Raw genomic sequence first — 17,816 nt, 5'->3', positions numbered from 1 at the left:
GTTTCCTATTTCTCAAAATCAAACAAAACATTCCGGTTTTGTCATTTTAAGCACAAATCTATAATACAACTATTATTAGTGCTATTGGCAGAAGCAGTTCTGAATATTCAAATGAACGAATGAACAAATGAATGAAAAAAAAAATTACATCTTATCAAACTTAAATTGAATGAATGAGTTTAATTTGTATACTTTTTTAAAAGTTTCCAAATGTTGTGCATTTGCTCCTGTGAAATTGAAACGATTGTTCGCTACTTTTAACAGAAGTTTTTTACGTTACAGTTTCTATTTTTACTCGGTTGAAGGAAAAGGAAAATGCGTGACGTCACTCTTTTTCTGGGGTAGTGGTGAATGATTGGCCACGCCTCTGTGCGCGAGGACGCGGGCAGTTAACGTCGGGTGGTGAAGTCTGATTGAAGCAGCTGGGAAGAGAAACTACTGCAAGAGGAAACACAGTCCGTACTTGCCCTGCAGATTTTTTTTTTTGACTGAGCACTCCCTTTAAAATGGCGTATCACAGTCCGTACAGAGCTCAGCCACATATCAACGCTCCTCCGGACCAGAGTTTTCTGTGGAATATCTTCCAGAGGTGAGTGGAAAAAGGCGTTTTGTTTCGTAGCTCTCTGCCGGTTTCTTACTATGCTCCGCAGTGAAAACTGCTGCCGTGTGTAGCGCGGTGAGGAAGAGAGAGGGGGTGGGTGGTGGTTACATTGAATATTTCATTGACAGCTCGTTTTCTTGTCTTCACTCTCACGTTTTTCAGCTGTTTTCGGTTCAGAATCAAAGTCCGCAATGAAATGACTAATTTCACTGTCTTTAGGTAAGCTCTCCGTTGCTGTAGCATGTGGAAATACTACAGTAGTGTCTAATCTAGTCATGAAACAGCGTGCAATGCATAACCTATGGCTATTACTTCTCATTCATCTGGTCACATAACAATACGTTACATTACTGCGTCTACAGCAGTCGCAAATGGCTTTATTACTGGGTTTTAATTGTCTTGCCATTAATCCCAATCAGCTGGTTCATTGCAGTCATCGGGAGCAGTGAGAGTTTTTAAACCTGTGTTCAAAGACCTCCAGGAGTCCTTGAAAGGCTCTTAACCCAAGTTTCCCCCTGCGAGAGAGACCGTTTAGCTCTCTCATATTGTTTTTCAGTCATGCTGGTGTAGTTTTCAACCAAGATAGTAAGATGTCAGTTTAGTTGGAAGTGTGTCAGCGGCTGTGACGGTCATAGTAGTAGGCAGTGAGGGGAACGTTGGTATGGTCTGGCCCATGGTGATAATAAGCTATAGAATTATGTAATACTGCAGAGGATTCGTTTCTCACACCATCCAAATGCTGCAGGCATTTCAAAGCTTGAACCGACCTTAACGAATTATTCATGCGTGGTGCAAGACCTCAGAGAAATCAGGTTGGTTGTTCACCTTTTGTCCCGCTTCCATCCTCTACCTTTTAATCCCCTTTTAATTCCACACTCTCCTGCCCTTTCACGCTTCTCAACAGAAGCAGCACCTCCCCTGACAATCATGACTGTACACATATGGAGTCGGCTTCACTGTAAATGGCAAACAAATGCAAGATGTATGAATGTGATGCTCACATACACTCACGCTGCCTCATCTGCTGCCCCTTGGAGAATATCTGGCAGAGCTTCGCCGGAATTCCCTGGGTCACGTGATCAGAGTCAGTGGAGCATAGTTGACGCTGGAGGCCTCTCGCGCAAACACACACACCTAACAACCCATGACTCACCGTCTCGCTGTTGGATTACCTTTCTGAAGTCCTTAATACACGCTGTAACTCATATTTTTTGTCCCGTTAAATGAAAAGGGTGTTTATTTGGCACATAGTGAAGATGAAGCTTGACTTCATTGTGCACTAGTTGACTACTCGATTTAGTCCATGTCTAAGTGATTTGATTCTAAGTGAATCATACTTTTTCCATTTGGGCACCTTTCAGCTCATTGGTGATGGTATGACAAAAATGTTTGCACCCAGCCTTCAACAAATTATGAAGGCTGTTGTGTTTTTTGATTACAGATACAGATTTGTTGCTATGCAGGAAAAAGAACCCATCCAGCGACTACTTACCCTAGATACGGACTATTTGAACCTTAGATATGGAAAGTTGGTTACGTGTTTTTCCTTTTGAGGCTTTTGTTAATGTAGCTTAAAGTGGAGGCTTTCCTTTTTCTCCATCCAGGGAGCAGCAGTGACATGGTCTAACGCTTGGACCTTTTTATGTGGAAAGAAGGGCGGGTGCTGTTCTTCAAGCCACGTTTGCCTGATAGGAAAAAGTGAAACATGGGGAAAATCTGAGCAGAATAACCGACTCAGTCACGGTGTCTTTCATACTGTCCTGCTGCAAAGTTTTGTTTTTTTGACAGTGTGAAGATGGAAACACCAGATGGTGTCTATTCTGCAGACAAGAGGGAGTTTTAATGATGCTTCCACTTTTTTCTTTTTCATTCGCAAGGTAACTTTGCCTGAGGCGAAGTCAGATACTGAGAGGAAGACAGGAGGTGGGAGAGAAGGGAGCGCTTACATGTGCACACACACTTCTTTGAGTTAATCTGTCAGTGTTTGGGAAGGGTTGGGTTGCCTCCTCTACTTTGACCAACACAAGCGCTCTTCACCTTCACCGTGACAAAGCTTTCATTTATTGGTCAAGCAGAGAGTTGTTTTTCTCTACCTACCAAACCCAGCAGGTCTCCCATGTTTGTTTTTCTAAATTTAAGTGGTCTGAGGTGAACACAAACGTATAGCTGATCCCTGTATAGAAGGCCACGTAGGCTTCAGACATGGAGATGTTACCACACAGTAATGCATCGCAGCTGGGAGCAGAAACCCAGCCCACACTGCGCTGGTCCGGTGTGGGTTTTTTATTTTTTCTGTCTGTGTGTGTGTTGGTGGGGTTTCCCGTCTCCTCCCCTCTGACTTCTTCGCTGCTGGTATTCAGACTGTCTTTGAGTGAACACTGCGTCAACAAGTTAGCCCTACCGGTTGCTAAGGAACAACCGAGTCACTGGATGTTTGACTAAACTGCGTTTCAAAACTCTGAGGCCAGTTATTTGTGCCACAATTCAGCCTCTTAAGTTTTTTTTTCTTTTTTAATCTGCTTGCATTTCAGAGAACCACTCATTGTTGAGTTCACTTTTAGATGTAAATGTATCTTAGATGTAGTTACAGTAAAACATAACACGTTATAGACCATAAAAAGACAGACTCAGTTATCCACTGTTGGACGAAGCCAAAGCGTGAGTGACCTAAAGTAGAGTACCGCTGATGTCACAAGGCCCTGGGCCCGAAACATTTATGGCTCCAGTAGACTCGTTTAAGTCATTACATTTTTTTGTTATTAGTTTGACTAATTCAGTTCAGTGTGCTGTTGGTCCTGGAAATAATGACATCATTCATATTTACTTAATAGTGTTTCAGGGTTGCTTCCAGCTCCACCCAATTATCTTAGGATGGTCACCTCCAGCTCCTACAAGACTAATATGGAGGCATTCCAAATGCCTCAAACAGCAGCTCACAAACCAGTAATGTCATGGCAGCGATGCCTGTATTTTATGTGCAGAGAAAACTGGCAGAGTAGATTTCAAAGTGTGGGGGTGACTTTAACTGATGAGTTCAGTGAATCTGTACAGAGACTCTCCTCTAACTTTTAGTGAGAATTAAGAAAGACAAGCTCCTTCAGTTGATGTTTTTAATATCCCGTTTGAAAACACACTTTTATTCTTCGGCCTTTAACCCAGTGTGAGACTGACATTAATTTGACTGTTCATTCAGTTTTTATTGCACTATGTTCTGTTTTTAGATGATTTTAATTTCTCTCTGTTTTATGGTTTTTATCTGTGGGGTCTTATGATGTGGAGCTCTTTGGTCAACCAGGTTTGCTTGTTTTTAAAGTGCTATATAAATAAATGTGGTGTGGTATTATCTGGGCACATATAAGTCGTTATCATTGGTTGCTTAACTTTGCATAATTTTAAGAAACTAAATATTTAAACACTTTAGTGAAGCTGAAAGACATCCACAGCCACATTAGTCAGTGATTGCTTGCAATCAAAACACTCAGATTTGGCAGCTCCTGCCTGATGCCGCCTGTGGCTGTGCTGTTCAGAGCAGTAAATTGGAGAAATAACTGATTTCCTGATTGATTCAAAGTGATAACAGTCTGAAGCACTTTATGCACACTGCTCATTTTTCTCTGTTATTGGCTGTTGCAGAGAACCTCAGTCACTGTCACTCCAACACGACAGAAACATTCATGGATATGACTGAATGCACGATGTTGATGTCAATCTTAAATAAGATTTAGACTTAATGAAGTTAGACTCAATTTGATTTGTTACAGTATAATATACTGTAACAAATGTAATGTATAATGATAGACCTTTCTACACATGCCTTTCAAGATGGGATTGATGCGTTGGTGTCGTGTGAAAGTACAGAGATGGCATGGTGGGGCCGATGCTCCTCTGAGCCAGTCAGAAAGATATTAACCGATCAAAACAGGCTACATCAGTGATACCCGGCTGATGCTGACTTGATGTGTATTAGGACACACTAATGTGGGTATGAGTCGCCTCTCTTTGGTATGTTTCTGCTTCCAAGAAGAAACTGTGGAAGGTCAATGAGGATGTCTTTTTTTTTTTTTTTTTTTTTTGATAAACTGTAGCTGATATGTGGAACTACTTAGATGCCACATTGGATGATGGTTGCCTCCATTCTGTTCAATGAGACTTCAGTGAGCTCAAATCTGAAATAAACTAGTTATTTTGACTCCTCCCAAGCTCTTTTCCATCAATCCATGCTGCGTACCCACTTCATAGGTCAGGTCAGGATTGCAGGTGATCTGGAACTTATCCCAACCATAAGGCGTGCAGCACGGTACATCCTGAACTAGTTGCTCGTCTGTCACAGGGCAGACACCGAGATGGACAATCATACACATACACACACGCACTCTTTTGGGCAGAAAATGCATATTTTTGGAGTGTAGGAAGTAACCTGAGTATATAGAGAAACCCATACATAAGCACTGGGATAACGTTTAAACGGTCCTCAGCTGAGATGGGAGTCAGGATACTGTGAGGTGACAGAGCTAACCACCGAACACCCCTATATGCTGTTTGTAAGATTTTTTTTTTTTTAGGTAAGTTTAGTAATTTAATAGACTAGATTGGCACATTGCAGTTTTATGTTTTTTTTTCCCCTAAGCTGTCTGACACTGATAAGCTCTTTTGTGTATCACCTGGCTGCATTTAGTTTAGCTTTAGCTTCCTACTTAGAAAATATGTTGCACTGTCTGAGATTCCTGAAAGCTCACGCTATGCTGGTAGCAGCAAAGGTAACTTGCATTGTTGCCAACATTCAGTTTCACTTTGCTCTCTAAGGATCAACTCTCACACACACACACACACACACACTCAAAGCTTGTCTGGCTGGTCTCCCTGAACTGTGATCGTACAGGCTGGCTGCCTTGTGCACCCTGATGATAGAGCTCCATTCATTTGTGACAGTTGAAATACTAACACATGCTCAGGGGGATAAAGTTTCAGCTGGCGAGTGCTGATGCCTGCCACTGTGTGTTGATGTGGGTGTGAGGTGGATAAAGCAGGCGGTACCTAATCTGTGTTTTCCTCCCCAGGGTTGACAAAGACCGGAGTGGAGTGATATCAGACTCAGAGCTTCAGCAGGCTTTATCAAATGGTGCGTATTTTTGTCTTGGAAGTTTCTGCCACTCTCATGTTTACTTAATTTTTTTTCATAACCCCCCCATATCTCTCTTTTTTTCTAACCCATCTAACTCTTTGATTTAAGCAACTACTAAGCTGCAGCAGAAAATAGAAAGGTCATTTATTTTTATGTGTGGTTGGCAGGTGAATTATTTGAAAAAGAACAAAGTATTATTTTTACGTCTTCTTTCCCAGGACAGAAGAGAAGCAGATGAACTGTTTATCAGCGTAGCTTCAAAGCAAACACTTCAGTGTACTGTACTTCAGTGTCTCTGGGACCACAGAAAACAGAACAAAACTCTGCATTTCAAATGCTTAAATATTGTAAGTGAGTAATTGATTTTACAGCACCTATCTGTACTGTCCCAAACTGCAAGCATTTTTTGCATCCCACAATATCTCCAAAGTCGGGGCTGTGCATGCGTTTTGTTGGGATTACTGGTTATTTTAACATAGGAAATCCATGTTTATGGCTAACTCACCCACTGGGTGAAAGCTGATCCTGGATGCATCTATAGCAGAGGGAGAATTAGGGGACATTTTATTTATGCAAATAAAACTGAACTTCTTATACAACATAAAGTTGAATTCATCGAACAGTTTTCCACTCCTCCTAAAAGCCACTCTCTTGTCTCGTGGGCTTTTATTTACTCTTGTAACATCAAAAGTGAAACATAAGAAACAGGTTTCCCTGACTTGGTGTTATGGAGCTTTTTGACCCTTTTTTCCTGTCCTCTCAACCCCAAAGCGGTCTCGGCAGGTGGCCGTCTTTGAGACCGGAAGGATAACGAGGTTTAAACTTATGTCCCAATCTCTGATTTTAAAACAAAAAAAACCACAACTTTGATAAATATGCTGCTGTTTGAATGCTGTGCATCTCCTGTTTGTTATGACACAAAGGACTAAAGTTAATATCTGGGGTATGTGAATATGTTTGATTAGTTTAGAAACTGGAATAAATCACAAATGAAATCAGCTCTGACCCTACGCACAGCAGAGGGGGAGATTACCATGATCAGGTTATTTTTATGGTTATCAACAACTTCATCAACAGAACCAATCTGATGTTTATTCTTGTCCCATGACTTACTCGTACACTTGACCTCTTCTTCTTGACTTCCTCTTGTAGCATTGCTGTGGGTCTAATTTCTGCATCCGGCACCGTTTTTCTTTTATTCATTATGATGAAAGTGAAAGTAAATCGGTGTCATCCTGGGCAGGAAGCCAAAGTTCTGAAGTGCACTATCTCAGCCTCCAGGCTAGTTTCAGGCCCAGGAATATATACAGCAAAGATTTGTGGACTTAAGCCAAAAGCACTTCTTTTTAAGGACCAAAACTTCTCTAGTGTTGCTTTAATGAGTAATAGTTACAAATAATTGTGAAATAGATATTGTAATCGGGATAATGATTTTGGTCATCAAGCAACTTTTGTATAAATGCATTCAAGTCGATGATCAAACTCAACTATGAGTCTGTAAAATAGCATAATGTGGTCTCTTTAAATGCCTTTCAACTGTGTTCTTAGTGAACAGTTATTTATTTGTCCTTAGAGTGCTGCAGTGACGTTTAATCTGATTAAAGGCTCAGGAGAAATTCTTTAAAAAAAAATCAGCATTTGAAGGACTCAGGGATGCAACATGAGGATTACACCTGCTAATGATGGAAGTGCAGTCGCTCTCAGTCGCGTTTACCTCAGGAAGAGGAGGAGGATTCAAACAGGATTAATGTATCACTTCTCGCGTGGCTTCCTAAACAAAAAGGAGAGGTTTGAGGATAAATGTTGAGTAAATGATAAATGGTCTCTGCTCCCCGTCCTGACAAGTTAATTCATCTTACTACTGCTTTGAGTGTGAGTAGCTGCTCACCAGAGAAGGCTGGGAAAAAGCCCGTTTTCACGCCACACTCACACAACACTGCACCACAGCTCTCTCTTGACCTTGCTTGCAGTGAAGCAGCACGGTTGAGACGCCGTATATCTGCTGTTTGCCCAGAAACTCTGGCACAGGTTGTTTTCTGCTTTCTCATTAAGAAATCATATTTTGAACGCATCGCGCTCCCCAGAAACCCCCTTTTTCTGGGCACTTCAAAGCAGAAAAAGGAGCGTAGAAGCCAGTCGCAGCCGTTATCAGGCTGCGCAGCGGCTCTGGCTTGGCATACTGATTAGTGTGTTTTTTGCACGCACGCACGGGCTCATGTGTTTGTCAAGAGCATATTTATGTTGCTCATTTCATCAGATTTTTTTGCCAAGCTCCGCTGTTCTCGTTGTAAGACTTGGCCTCTGTGTGTTTGTGTTTTCTGTGTTGTGTATCCTCAGAGCGCACCTTGCTGTGCCATCTTGTGGTGAACGGCAGGTTTCCCGGTCCAGACTCCGTCAGTTCATTAGACTCATTGCGATATGAATCGGAGCCAGCGAAGCTGAACACACTGGACTGCTTCCTGTCCTGCAGTTTGCTAAAGCCACCAGTCCTGCTGGTGTTGGACTGTGCAGTGCCTCTGCAAAGGAGGCTTTTTGTTAAATGCGTCAGCAAAGCTTTGTCTAGTTATTTTGCCTAACTGTATATTTGTCATTTAAATCAGACTTCTATCTCTTACTGCTTAATTTGGTCGATTCTTTTCTTTTTCTTTTGTGATAAGCATGGAGCCAGGGCCACATCCATCACTCCATCCCTGCTGTGTTCTCCACTGTTTGTCCTCCTTTACTCTAACTTTCTTTTTTTTTCCTCACCCATCCCTCACTTTTTGTCTTTCTCTTTCTATTTGCCCTCTCTATGTCCAAGGTGTGATGAAGTATCGTCCCTGATGAGACTGTGATTGGCTCTGTGTGCATCTGTGTTACATGTGTGGCGTCATGTGGCTGTGCCATTTTCTATAAATATGGATTTTTTTTTTTTTCGGCCTCCCTTCTCTCAGCGGTGAGCAGATATCATATCAACCTGCCGTTACACTCCCCCACTCTCCGGCACACACAGATTTACACTCCTCTTTAGTTATTTATCTAAGTGTGTAGGAGCAGCAGTATGTTAGACCTGCTGACATGCAGAGCGGGCTGAATAGCAGGACTGTGAGCACTCCTCTCCGATGTTCTCCTCTGCTGTCTCTGACAGGACTGATTTTGGTCAAAATGACACGCATTTTAGCTAAAGCTCACAGGCACCGATTCTGTTTTGACTGGATTACTTGAGCCTGTTGCGTCCCACAGATCTCGGCAGGCGTAAACCACAAAAACACACTGAGCTGGCTGGCCAACTGCTTGGTGACTATTTTTATTGTTGTGTGACGCATAAGCAATGATTTGGTAGAATTCAGCGGCACGATTCTCCTTGCTTGTTTCCAGAGCTTACAATCAGCCCACAACATGCTCACCCTCCTGTTCACGGCCTTGTAGGAGTGCTGTTGCCATATGGGATTATTTGTTAAAGTGACATCACAGTCAGATTTTCAGCTGAAAAATGGTTTCTAATCATCATCATATTTCTGGTAGACGTGGAAAGCTGTTGGTAGGTATAATGTTTACTTGTTGTCATTAGAAATGTGAGCTGTATTTCATCCTCTCATGGTCAGACTTCTGCCTTGGTCAGGCAGGATGTGGCCTATGTGTGTTTTAGGGTTCAAGTGTGTGTAACTACCTTGTGAGATGTATATCTGAACATTTGAAATGTGTTCGGAAAAGTGTGTTTGCATATGCAAAGCTCACAAGTACAAGCGTCTCACTGAACTCCATCACAGCAGTTATGTTTGTGTACACACCGTGGTCAGAGCGCTCTGTTTTTCTACCAGCCTGCCTCTTTCTTCACCTCCTACGTTCCCTCTCTTCCCTCCTCCTCCTCACTTCTCTCCACCTCACCACTGGCAGTTAGGTTTGCCAGTGAGAGAGCTCAGTGTACGGGCGGAACAGAGGGTTTATTGTCCCAGCTTCCCAGCAGACGCACACAAACCGGCCACCTCACACTGGGCAGCCGCAGTCTGTCTGGTGTACATCGGTGACCTCACAGCTAGTTCCTGGTGTGAACGTTTTTTTGTGCTCGTGTGTATGAGTTGAAGAATCTGCGCGGCTGGAAAGGTCACAGCTTGTTGTGAGTTTGGCCTTTTCGACAGTTTTTGACGGTTTTGATGTTCTAAAAGAATATTTTGATGTCTCTGTCAAATTGAACTATGACATGGAATATTTTCTGATTCATATTACCAGGTATAAAGATGCATAAAGTGGTGTTTTTGAATAAAATGAAAAGGGGATTGATTTGTTTTCTACAGCATTAAAATGCACATAAACATTAATGAGGTTACAGGTAGTTTGGTGCTGAGTCATGGTGTGATTGGAACAGATCGGATTTTGTTCTCAAACCACACTCACTAGCTTAGCAGTTTAACTTGAGCTGACAGCTAGGTTAATGTAACAATTTTCTTCTCGGTGAGTTTAAGTAAACTGGGCTCAGCTTTTATTCGTTATGCACTTTCAGGCAGAAATGCAACACAGGGCTTTACAGTGTAAAAGGAAAACTTAAAGGGACAGGTTCTGAGGTGAAGGAAATACGCATTGTTCTGATGTTGTTGTTTATGTTGTGTTGTGCTCTACCATTATACGTATAGTTCAGTGCTTTTTCTGTCTTTAACTTATGTTGCTGTCATATTAGTGAGGCTGTGACACTGAATGCAGTGGGTTGCTGGGTTGATCCACAAAAGATAGACGTATCCTACACAAAGAACATTTATTCTGTTTGTGAGGATATTTATGGATGACTCCTTCCTAAAGACAGAAAGACAGCATGGGACTTGAGGACACTTTATTACGAGTAAGCAGAACCGCTACATGATAATCATTAGTTCTTGTCCATCAGTTCATGTCAAAAACGTACTGACTTTTATCCTGAAGGGAATTGTCCCTGTGATTCCCTAAATAGTCTAAATGTAACTTTTTAGTTTCATTCTTTATTTCAGTTGGGCATGGACACTATCACAAAAATATTCCTGAGGCATTTTACAATGTTTATAGCAATTCCCAGACAATAAAAATATAAAAGGCAAGACCCAAGTAGGAAAATAAGAACTCTCTACTTGTATCTTTGTACCAAAACGTGGAGGTTGTGCACGAACAAAGTACATTCTTTTCAAGCTGCTGTTTGTCACATCGTGTCCATAATCAAAGATGAACCTTGCCTTTGAATGACAGCTGGTGATATTTACCAAACTCATGAGCCATCCAATCAGCTAACACTGCTATTTGAGCATGGTTAAAAACGAAGGGCAAAAACAGAGCACTTAATTTCCTAAAGGTGTTGGCAATGTTGATGTCAATCAATCCCGGTTTGAGGCCTGGTAGTTAATGCATACTGTTGTAGTTTGATATGTGAGATCTTTCAAAGAAAAATGGGATTTAAAATGGGTTTAAAAAAATTGGTTAGGGAATATAGAAACAATAGTTTCCGATATTTTATAGGTGTTGCTTTATATCAGCAGTCCAACAGATGAACAATGAATATAAATTGCTGTCCAAACCCCAGCTCCACTAAGAGCCTCAGGCTTGGTCTCAGAACAGGTCTCACAATAGGCTCAGACAGCCTCCACTATCAATAAAACAAACCAAGTAAGAGAAGAATTGATCCGTGTCTCCTGCAGTTTTTATTATCCCCACATCTTAAAGCCCCTTTCAACCTCCTTATCATTTATTTGAGCACTCTAATGGATTTTCAAAGATTAAATCGAGGTGAATAGGAATCGGCTTGTTTAGTTTGGCTTGAAACCTTTTTTATGTAAATGAGGGGCTCTTATCTCCGCTTGTAGCTGCAGACCTACTTATTGCTGGCACAGCTAAACTGGAGGGAAGTCAAAAACCAACGGCACAGAGGGAAAAGCCTTAACGATGTTGGCACGGCGTTAAAGTTCCGTGAATGTTGTTTAAGGGTCTGCAGATACAGTTGTAGGGAACAGTCTTAGGTCAGCAAAAGGAAGTCGCAGAGTTCAAGCTGCTGCAACAAAAACTTTAGAGATTCAATTCCCTCATGCCTCACGCTCTGTTAGAGGTTCTCTCTCCTCTTGCCACGTATACATTTATCTTTACATTCCACGTGTTTTCTCCTCTCTTTCCATCATCCTCCCACCCTCACCTCTCTTCATTGCTTGGGTTGAACTGACGCCATGCCTGCCATAAAGAGGTTGTGACTCAGCAAGGATTTAGCTGTTCGGATAAATCTCTGTCTTAAGGGTTGAGTGTGAAGCAGACTATAAACTTGAAACACCCATTGAAAGTTTAAGGTCTATCAATCTTTATCAGACCATATACCTGACAGGTTAATGTTCTTATAATAGAAGTTGGTCTTCTAAATGAAAAGTAACTCTGCGTTTTGGGCATAAGGCTATAAAGTGTCCCCAAACTCCACTCCATCCCCTGCTTTTTTTCCCCCCTCCTGCCTACTTTTATTTCTGCTGTGATGAAACATCACCATGTTTGTGGAAAGAAAATCCCATAAACTCATCTGTTGCAGTCATTATTGCCTTTGGTGAATCCTCGTATTGTCCACATCTGTCAGTGCATCTCCAGCGTTGGGGTTCCTGCGTTCATCTGTTCTTCATTTGTCAGCACACAGATCATTTCCGCTTCACTAATAAAATGTCAGCCAGTGCAACAGGAGGATGTGGCAGAGGAAAGCAAAACATTACAGCCGATCTTAGTGGGGAGATGTACAGAGGCACGAGAAGGTTGTGCTATTCCTCTTTGACAGATCTCCTGTCACTTCATCAGTGTTTTTTATAGCCAGTCAATCTTTCAGTTATTGTTTCCTCCAGCGTGTTCTGTGCTGTGGGAGCCTTTGGACCGTCTTGCATGCACTACTCTGTTGTGGCCTGTCTGCAGATATTTTATGATGTTTAAGTTCAGGGATTGTTAGGGGCCACAGTAAAACCTTCAGCTCGCACCTCTTCATTTAGTCCATTATGGGTTTTTATGGGTGTTCTCTTATTACAGAGGCATTTTATCCTCAGCGTCTTTGCAAAATATGTGGGGTTAGTTTCCAGACTAGAACCCAGTTTTTCCTCGACCAGTGTTCCTGTGCCTGTAAGCCCAAAACGTGATTGATCCACCCCTGAAACACTGAGTGTTAACGCCCTTTTTTTCCTCCAAACACACTTTCACTTGTTGCAGCCTGATGGTTTCTCTCTAACCTTAATATTCAACAAGGATTGCTCCCAAATTGCATCAGACTTGGTTATTTTCAAAGGATACAGACATATTTTCCCTCTGATGTGCATCCCATAAGATTTACAGTCTCACATAACTTAAGATGTTCAAATGTTTGCATTGTTCTCCTTTCCTGTTTTAATCTTTAATTTCTAATCGAAAACCATCCGTTCCAAAATAACTCTCTACTCTTGCTTAAAAAAGAAATGAATAAATAATAATAAAAAAAAAGGTTTAATCTTTAACTTCACGCCTTTAGGAGGTCACTAACTCAGTTTGCAGAGCAGTTCTGAGACGTTAACAGATGCCGCATTGCTCCATGATGTTCGCTGCAGGTTTGAATGCTTTGGCACAGTGAATCCTTCCTCACGGACTGTGCTTACACGAGCATTTCAATGCAGCAGAACTATCATTGATAGTTTCAGCACACGTGTGCTTTTCCGGTTAGGAGGAGTCGAGATCTCTAGTGAGAAATCTTGTTAACTCATTCACTTTTATCCTACTTAATCCAGTCAGATCAGCTGTATATTTTTTACTGCCCATATCGTCATCATCATTATTATTATAATAACTACAATTTCTAATCGTAGTAGAGTTTTCCCAAATGGTGATATTGATTTATTTTTATCTTCAGGATGCACGGTGGTTGTTTCAGGGCACTATATAATGTATGAATACAGATATTAAGAACTTTGCTGCTCAGAAGACGACATTATAGACTATAGAAAATCGTAATTTTCTTAATATTCTTGTAATTGGAGGAGTAGCCTCCTGCTGGCTGTGATAAAGATGTACTTTTAGTTCTGGTCTCACTTTTCAGTCCTTGACTTCACTTCACCTTTTAGCTTCTGTACATTATCTTTCCTGCTCCTGTCATTCTCATCTTTCAGCACTTTTTCTTCTGTTTGTTTTTGTTGCTATCGATGCTTTTGGTATGATTTTAACCAGTGCTCATCTGGTCTGCAGGCACATGGACTCCTTTTAACCCAGTGACCGTCCGCTCCATCATCTGTAAGTATCCGCTGACAGTGACACACCCGGCTTTCACACAACTGTCTACATGCCGAGACTCCTCAAGTTGTTTATTTGTGTCCTTGCCATGACAACCAGATAAAGTCATTAGGTTGTGACGGCACAGACAACCTTTTGTTTGGTTTGAGGGAATGCTGCTTTAGTGGAAACATACAGCTGTCAATGAGAGAAAGAGACGAGGAATTGGGACAGCTGGTCACAAAGATCTGCTGCCGGTGGCCTCAGACTCTGAATATTGATCTGCTGTGATATACTGCACAGGTTTAAAAACGTATAGCTCTGCAGTGTAGTTAAGGACGTGACTGCTTCACACATCTATTGTAGGTCTGACTGGAATCTGACTTTTGACACTCAGATATTAGATTTTTTTTGTTGTCTCTTTAGAATGAAAGAATGTGGCTGAACTTTGAACTGGAAGCCTGGGGCATGCTGCAACTATAGCTTCCACATGTGTTAAAAATAATGCAATAAAAATGTCTTTGCCATGTTCTTAGACTGTTTGTACTTTGCTCCCTATTTGTTGTGTGAGTTCAAGACTTAAATTCCATGGTGCTTCCCTCTGTCCCATGTGCTGTAAATCCATTGTTTAATAGTTCAAGAGCAAGAAGCATATCCTGCTATAACGCTCCCTTTGTTGGGGGGTAATTGGATTGTGCCGCATGGGGATGAGGTGTGGAGTATTGGAGCGGGGAGCTGCATTCTTTCTATGTGATGAAACACACTTATGAGGAGCAGTTAGTGAAGTGTGAGTCTGTTTGGCCTGCACAGTTAACTCCACTGTTCTGTGAAAACCCTGCTACACTGGCTCTAATGTAACTGGAACTGTCCCAAATGCTATTCACGTATTTTGTGTAAACTGTTTGTATGTGAATGGGACACGATTGCAGTGTACCGTACCTTATTCTCGACTCCTACCCCTCCCTCAGCCATGTTCGACAGGGAAAACAAAGGTGGCGTGAACTTCAACGAGTTTGCTGGCGTGTGGAAGTACATCACGGACTGGCAGAACATCTTCAGGACCTACGACAGAGACAACTCCGGCTTCATTGACAAAAATGAGCTCAAACAGGCACTGACCGGATTCGGTGAGCTGCAAAGTATGCTTTTGTATTTATATTTGATTTCCGTGGTGGAGGGCTGCGTAGCTGCCTGTAGGACTGTCCTTACTCTGGGTTAGTAGGCCAGGTTTTTGGCTCTGTGTGAGTATATGTGGAGCAGCATGCTGAAAGTAGGGTATGGAATTACATCCTGATTTTTAAACTTGCCTCTTATGTGGAAAATAATACAGTCATTCATTTTACATTTTAAATTTTTGGACGTTTATCTCCGGCTTGCTATTTATACCCAGTGCAAATCATGGGGGACAAATGAATCCATCAAATGTTTTCAGACAAAACTCAGAAAGTTGAAGTGGAGGTGAAAGCTCCATGTTGGTGTTCACTTCTATGCCAAAGATCTGATGAATGACATTGACATTTATCTGTGTGCTACATCAGTGGCAAGTTTAAAATAACATTTCTAAGCTTCAGAAATATTTTGTGATTTCCGTAGTCCATTGTGTTAAGTTCAGCACATTTAGGATGACTTAAACACTTGTATTCAATGTTTGTTTTTTTTTTTACATTATTTTCCATGATCATCTGAAGTGTAAATTTATGTAAATGTAAATTTTTCGGATGTCCCCATCATAATATATATCAAACCTTGTTCAGCTGGCTCAGCCAGTCAGTGCAGCTGTCTACAGCTGTGCCACATTCAATTTCTGATGTTCATTTAAAAGTCATAAGACCCTTTTTATACTTGAGTTGCTATGTTCTTCACATAATTGAGCTACCTCTTGAACTCTTGACTGTTTTAAGCTGCAGGTTGATTTTCCCATAAGTAAATGTCCAAATAGGCCAACCAAGATGTGAAAATCAATTTTAACATTTTAAAGAATACAAAACGGAGTTTGAAAGAGAAAACGTAGGACGCCTTTAAAAATGCTGACCTCATTACTGATGTTATATTTGCTGTTGTGTGTAGGTTATCGTCTCTCAGACCAGTTCTACAGCACGCTGATAGAAAAGTTTGACCGGCAGAGGAAGGGACAGGTGGCTTTTGATGATTTCATCCAGTGCTGTATTGTATTACAGGTAACACTGTCATAATGAATAAAAGACCACGATCCCCAACTGTGCAAACAGAAAGTTTTCAGAGCCTCACAAGTTTTCCACACTTTGTTATGTTTAAGATTCATTTAAAAATGTCAATGCTTTCTTAGCAGTTTGCCTCTCGGGGGTGTGATTGAGCTCAGGATTGCTCTCTATTCCCTGTATCCATCTGTCCTGACTGATCTCCCTGCTCCTGTTGCAGTGAAAATATCCCCGCAGAATGATGCTTCCACCGCTGTGTTTGACCATATGGATGGTAGTAATGAAGTGATATTTACTGCCTGGTTTCCTCAATATGCACATCTGGGACCAGTTAAATCTTTTCAACACCATTTTAGAGATATTACTTTCCATGGTCTGAGAATGATTCAGGTGCTCTTTGGAAAATTCCCAGCACTAGAAAAACATTCCAAACCATTGTAGAGAGTTGTGTGTCGACTGTTTAAGAAAGACGGTTAACTGAATTTATTTCAGTTCCACGTGTATAAATAAAGTCGGTCAGAAAAATATATCAAAATGTGGAAAACTTGAAAGGCTCTGAAGACTCGCTGTGAAACTACACATTAGATCTCTTTTTTTCTGAGTTCGATTTGAATTAAAACATCATTTTGAATAATCTGTCTCGAGTTGGATATGGTTTTAATTTAGTTCAACACTTTGAGGAATCCAATGTTTAATGTCTCACATTCTTTACTGTGGTTGGGATTGCAAATCTAAGACATGATGTTGTCAATGTTGATGTGAAACTGTCAAAACTTAATACTTAATATAAATGAATACATGGATATTCTTGAACTTCCTTAAAGCTACTTTTTTTCTTTTTTTCTGTCCCTTCCACAGAGATTGACTGACGTGTTCAGACGGTATGATACGGACCAGGATGGCTGGATCCAGGTTTCTTATGAACAGTATCTATCCATGGTCTTTACTGTAGTATAATGTACACAGACGATCACAGAAGAGCACAACTGGACACAACTGTGCCAAAGTTCCCGTCACCCTCCAGATGTCTGCCATGGTGGAAACTGAGATCTTTCTCTTTTCTTTTTTTAAATAGTTGGGCTGTTTAATCAGAGTTTATGATGTAAAGATAAGAAAACTGCAGCACTTGATGTATGTTAGAGAATCTTGTAGCGTTTTGTTTGTTGGCAAAGCTGAACAGGGTTTGTGAGTGGGACACTGTGTTGGGGACTGTTAAGGACACATCTATCTTTCAGTCAGTCTTGTCTGTTAATGTTAACAATATTTTTTAATGTCTTAACTTTAATTGATGAAATTTGGGAAAAAAAAAGATATCTGTTGAGAATAAAAATAAAATAAAAAATGCATTGTAAATATGATTTAAAATGCATTGCATGCTTTTCAGGGAAATTTAGCCCCACACTGAAGCATGCTTTCCCTTCTCTTGACTTTTCCTCTGCCCTTTTTTTTTTTTTTTCTTTTTTGCTCAAAGCCATGTTTACAAAAACTGTGAAAGCAGGTGACGCTCTGCTTTAGGATTCACTGACATGCCAGCTTACATGCCATATTTGTACAAACTTGTTTTTAACAGCAAATGTTAGAACATAACTTTTGGCAGGAGGTTAAACATAATGCCTTCAGTATGGCTTATTTTCTGTGCATGATGCCTTAATGTGTAAAAAATAATAAAATAAACAAGAAAACCCTGAAATCTTTTATTAAAAAAGGCATTCTTGTGTCAGTTTGTGCTTAT

At 41.0% G+C, this 17,816-nt stretch overlaps 1 protein-coding gene across 2 annotated transcripts; it reads left to right on the top strand.

Annotated features, from left to right (window-relative positions):
* The first annotated feature begins 389 nt into the window (after positions 1–389).
* On the top strand, positions 390–17,382 carry pdcd6 (programmed cell death 6). 2 transcript variants are annotated; one of them, XM_072378325.1, is made up of 6 exons: positions 390–589; positions 5,659–5,720; positions 13,884–13,928; positions 14,876–15,046; positions 15,975–16,084; positions 16,943–17,382. In XM_072378325.1, exons 1-6 carry the CDS (start codon positions 507–509, stop codon positions 17,039–17,041), a joined length of 570 nt encoding a protein of 189 aa, XP_072234426.1. In that variant the 5' UTR covers positions 390–506; the 3' UTR covers positions 17,042–17,382. The 2 variants fall into 2 exon arrangements, with proteins under 2 accessions (XP_072234426.1, XP_072234427.1); XM_072378326.1 differs by having other exon boundaries at positions 393–589; positions 14,876–15,034.
* Positions 17,383–17,816: the final 434 nt, after the last annotated feature.

This window comes from Leuresthes tenuis, unplaced genomic scaffold (assembly GCF_036924035.1).
Source record: "Leuresthes tenuis unplaced genomic scaffold, fLeuTen1.0.hap1 SCAF_24, whole genome shotgun sequence".
NCBI classification, from domain to species: domain Eukaryota; kingdom Metazoa; phylum Chordata; class Actinopteri; order Atheriniformes; family Atherinopsidae; genus Leuresthes; species Leuresthes tenuis.
The sequence above is the reverse complement of the archived record's forward strand: the minus strand, read 5'-3'. Positions and strand labels throughout refer to the sequence as shown.

Excerpts from the sequence above, each read along its gene's own strand:
- pdcd6 (XM_072378325.1), top strand. The coding sequence starts at position 507 with ATGGCGTATCACAGTCCGTACAGAGCTCAGCCACATATCAACGCTCCT. Across the intron at positions 5,721-13,883 it reads TCAGCAGGCTTTATCAAATG|GCACATGGACTCCTTTTAAC; the intron begins GTGCGTATTTTT and ends TCTGGTCTGCAG. Across the intron at positions 13,929-14,875 it reads GACCGTCCGCTCCATCATCT|CCATGTTCGACAGGGAAAAC; the intron begins GTAAGTATCCGC and ends CCCCTCCCTCAG.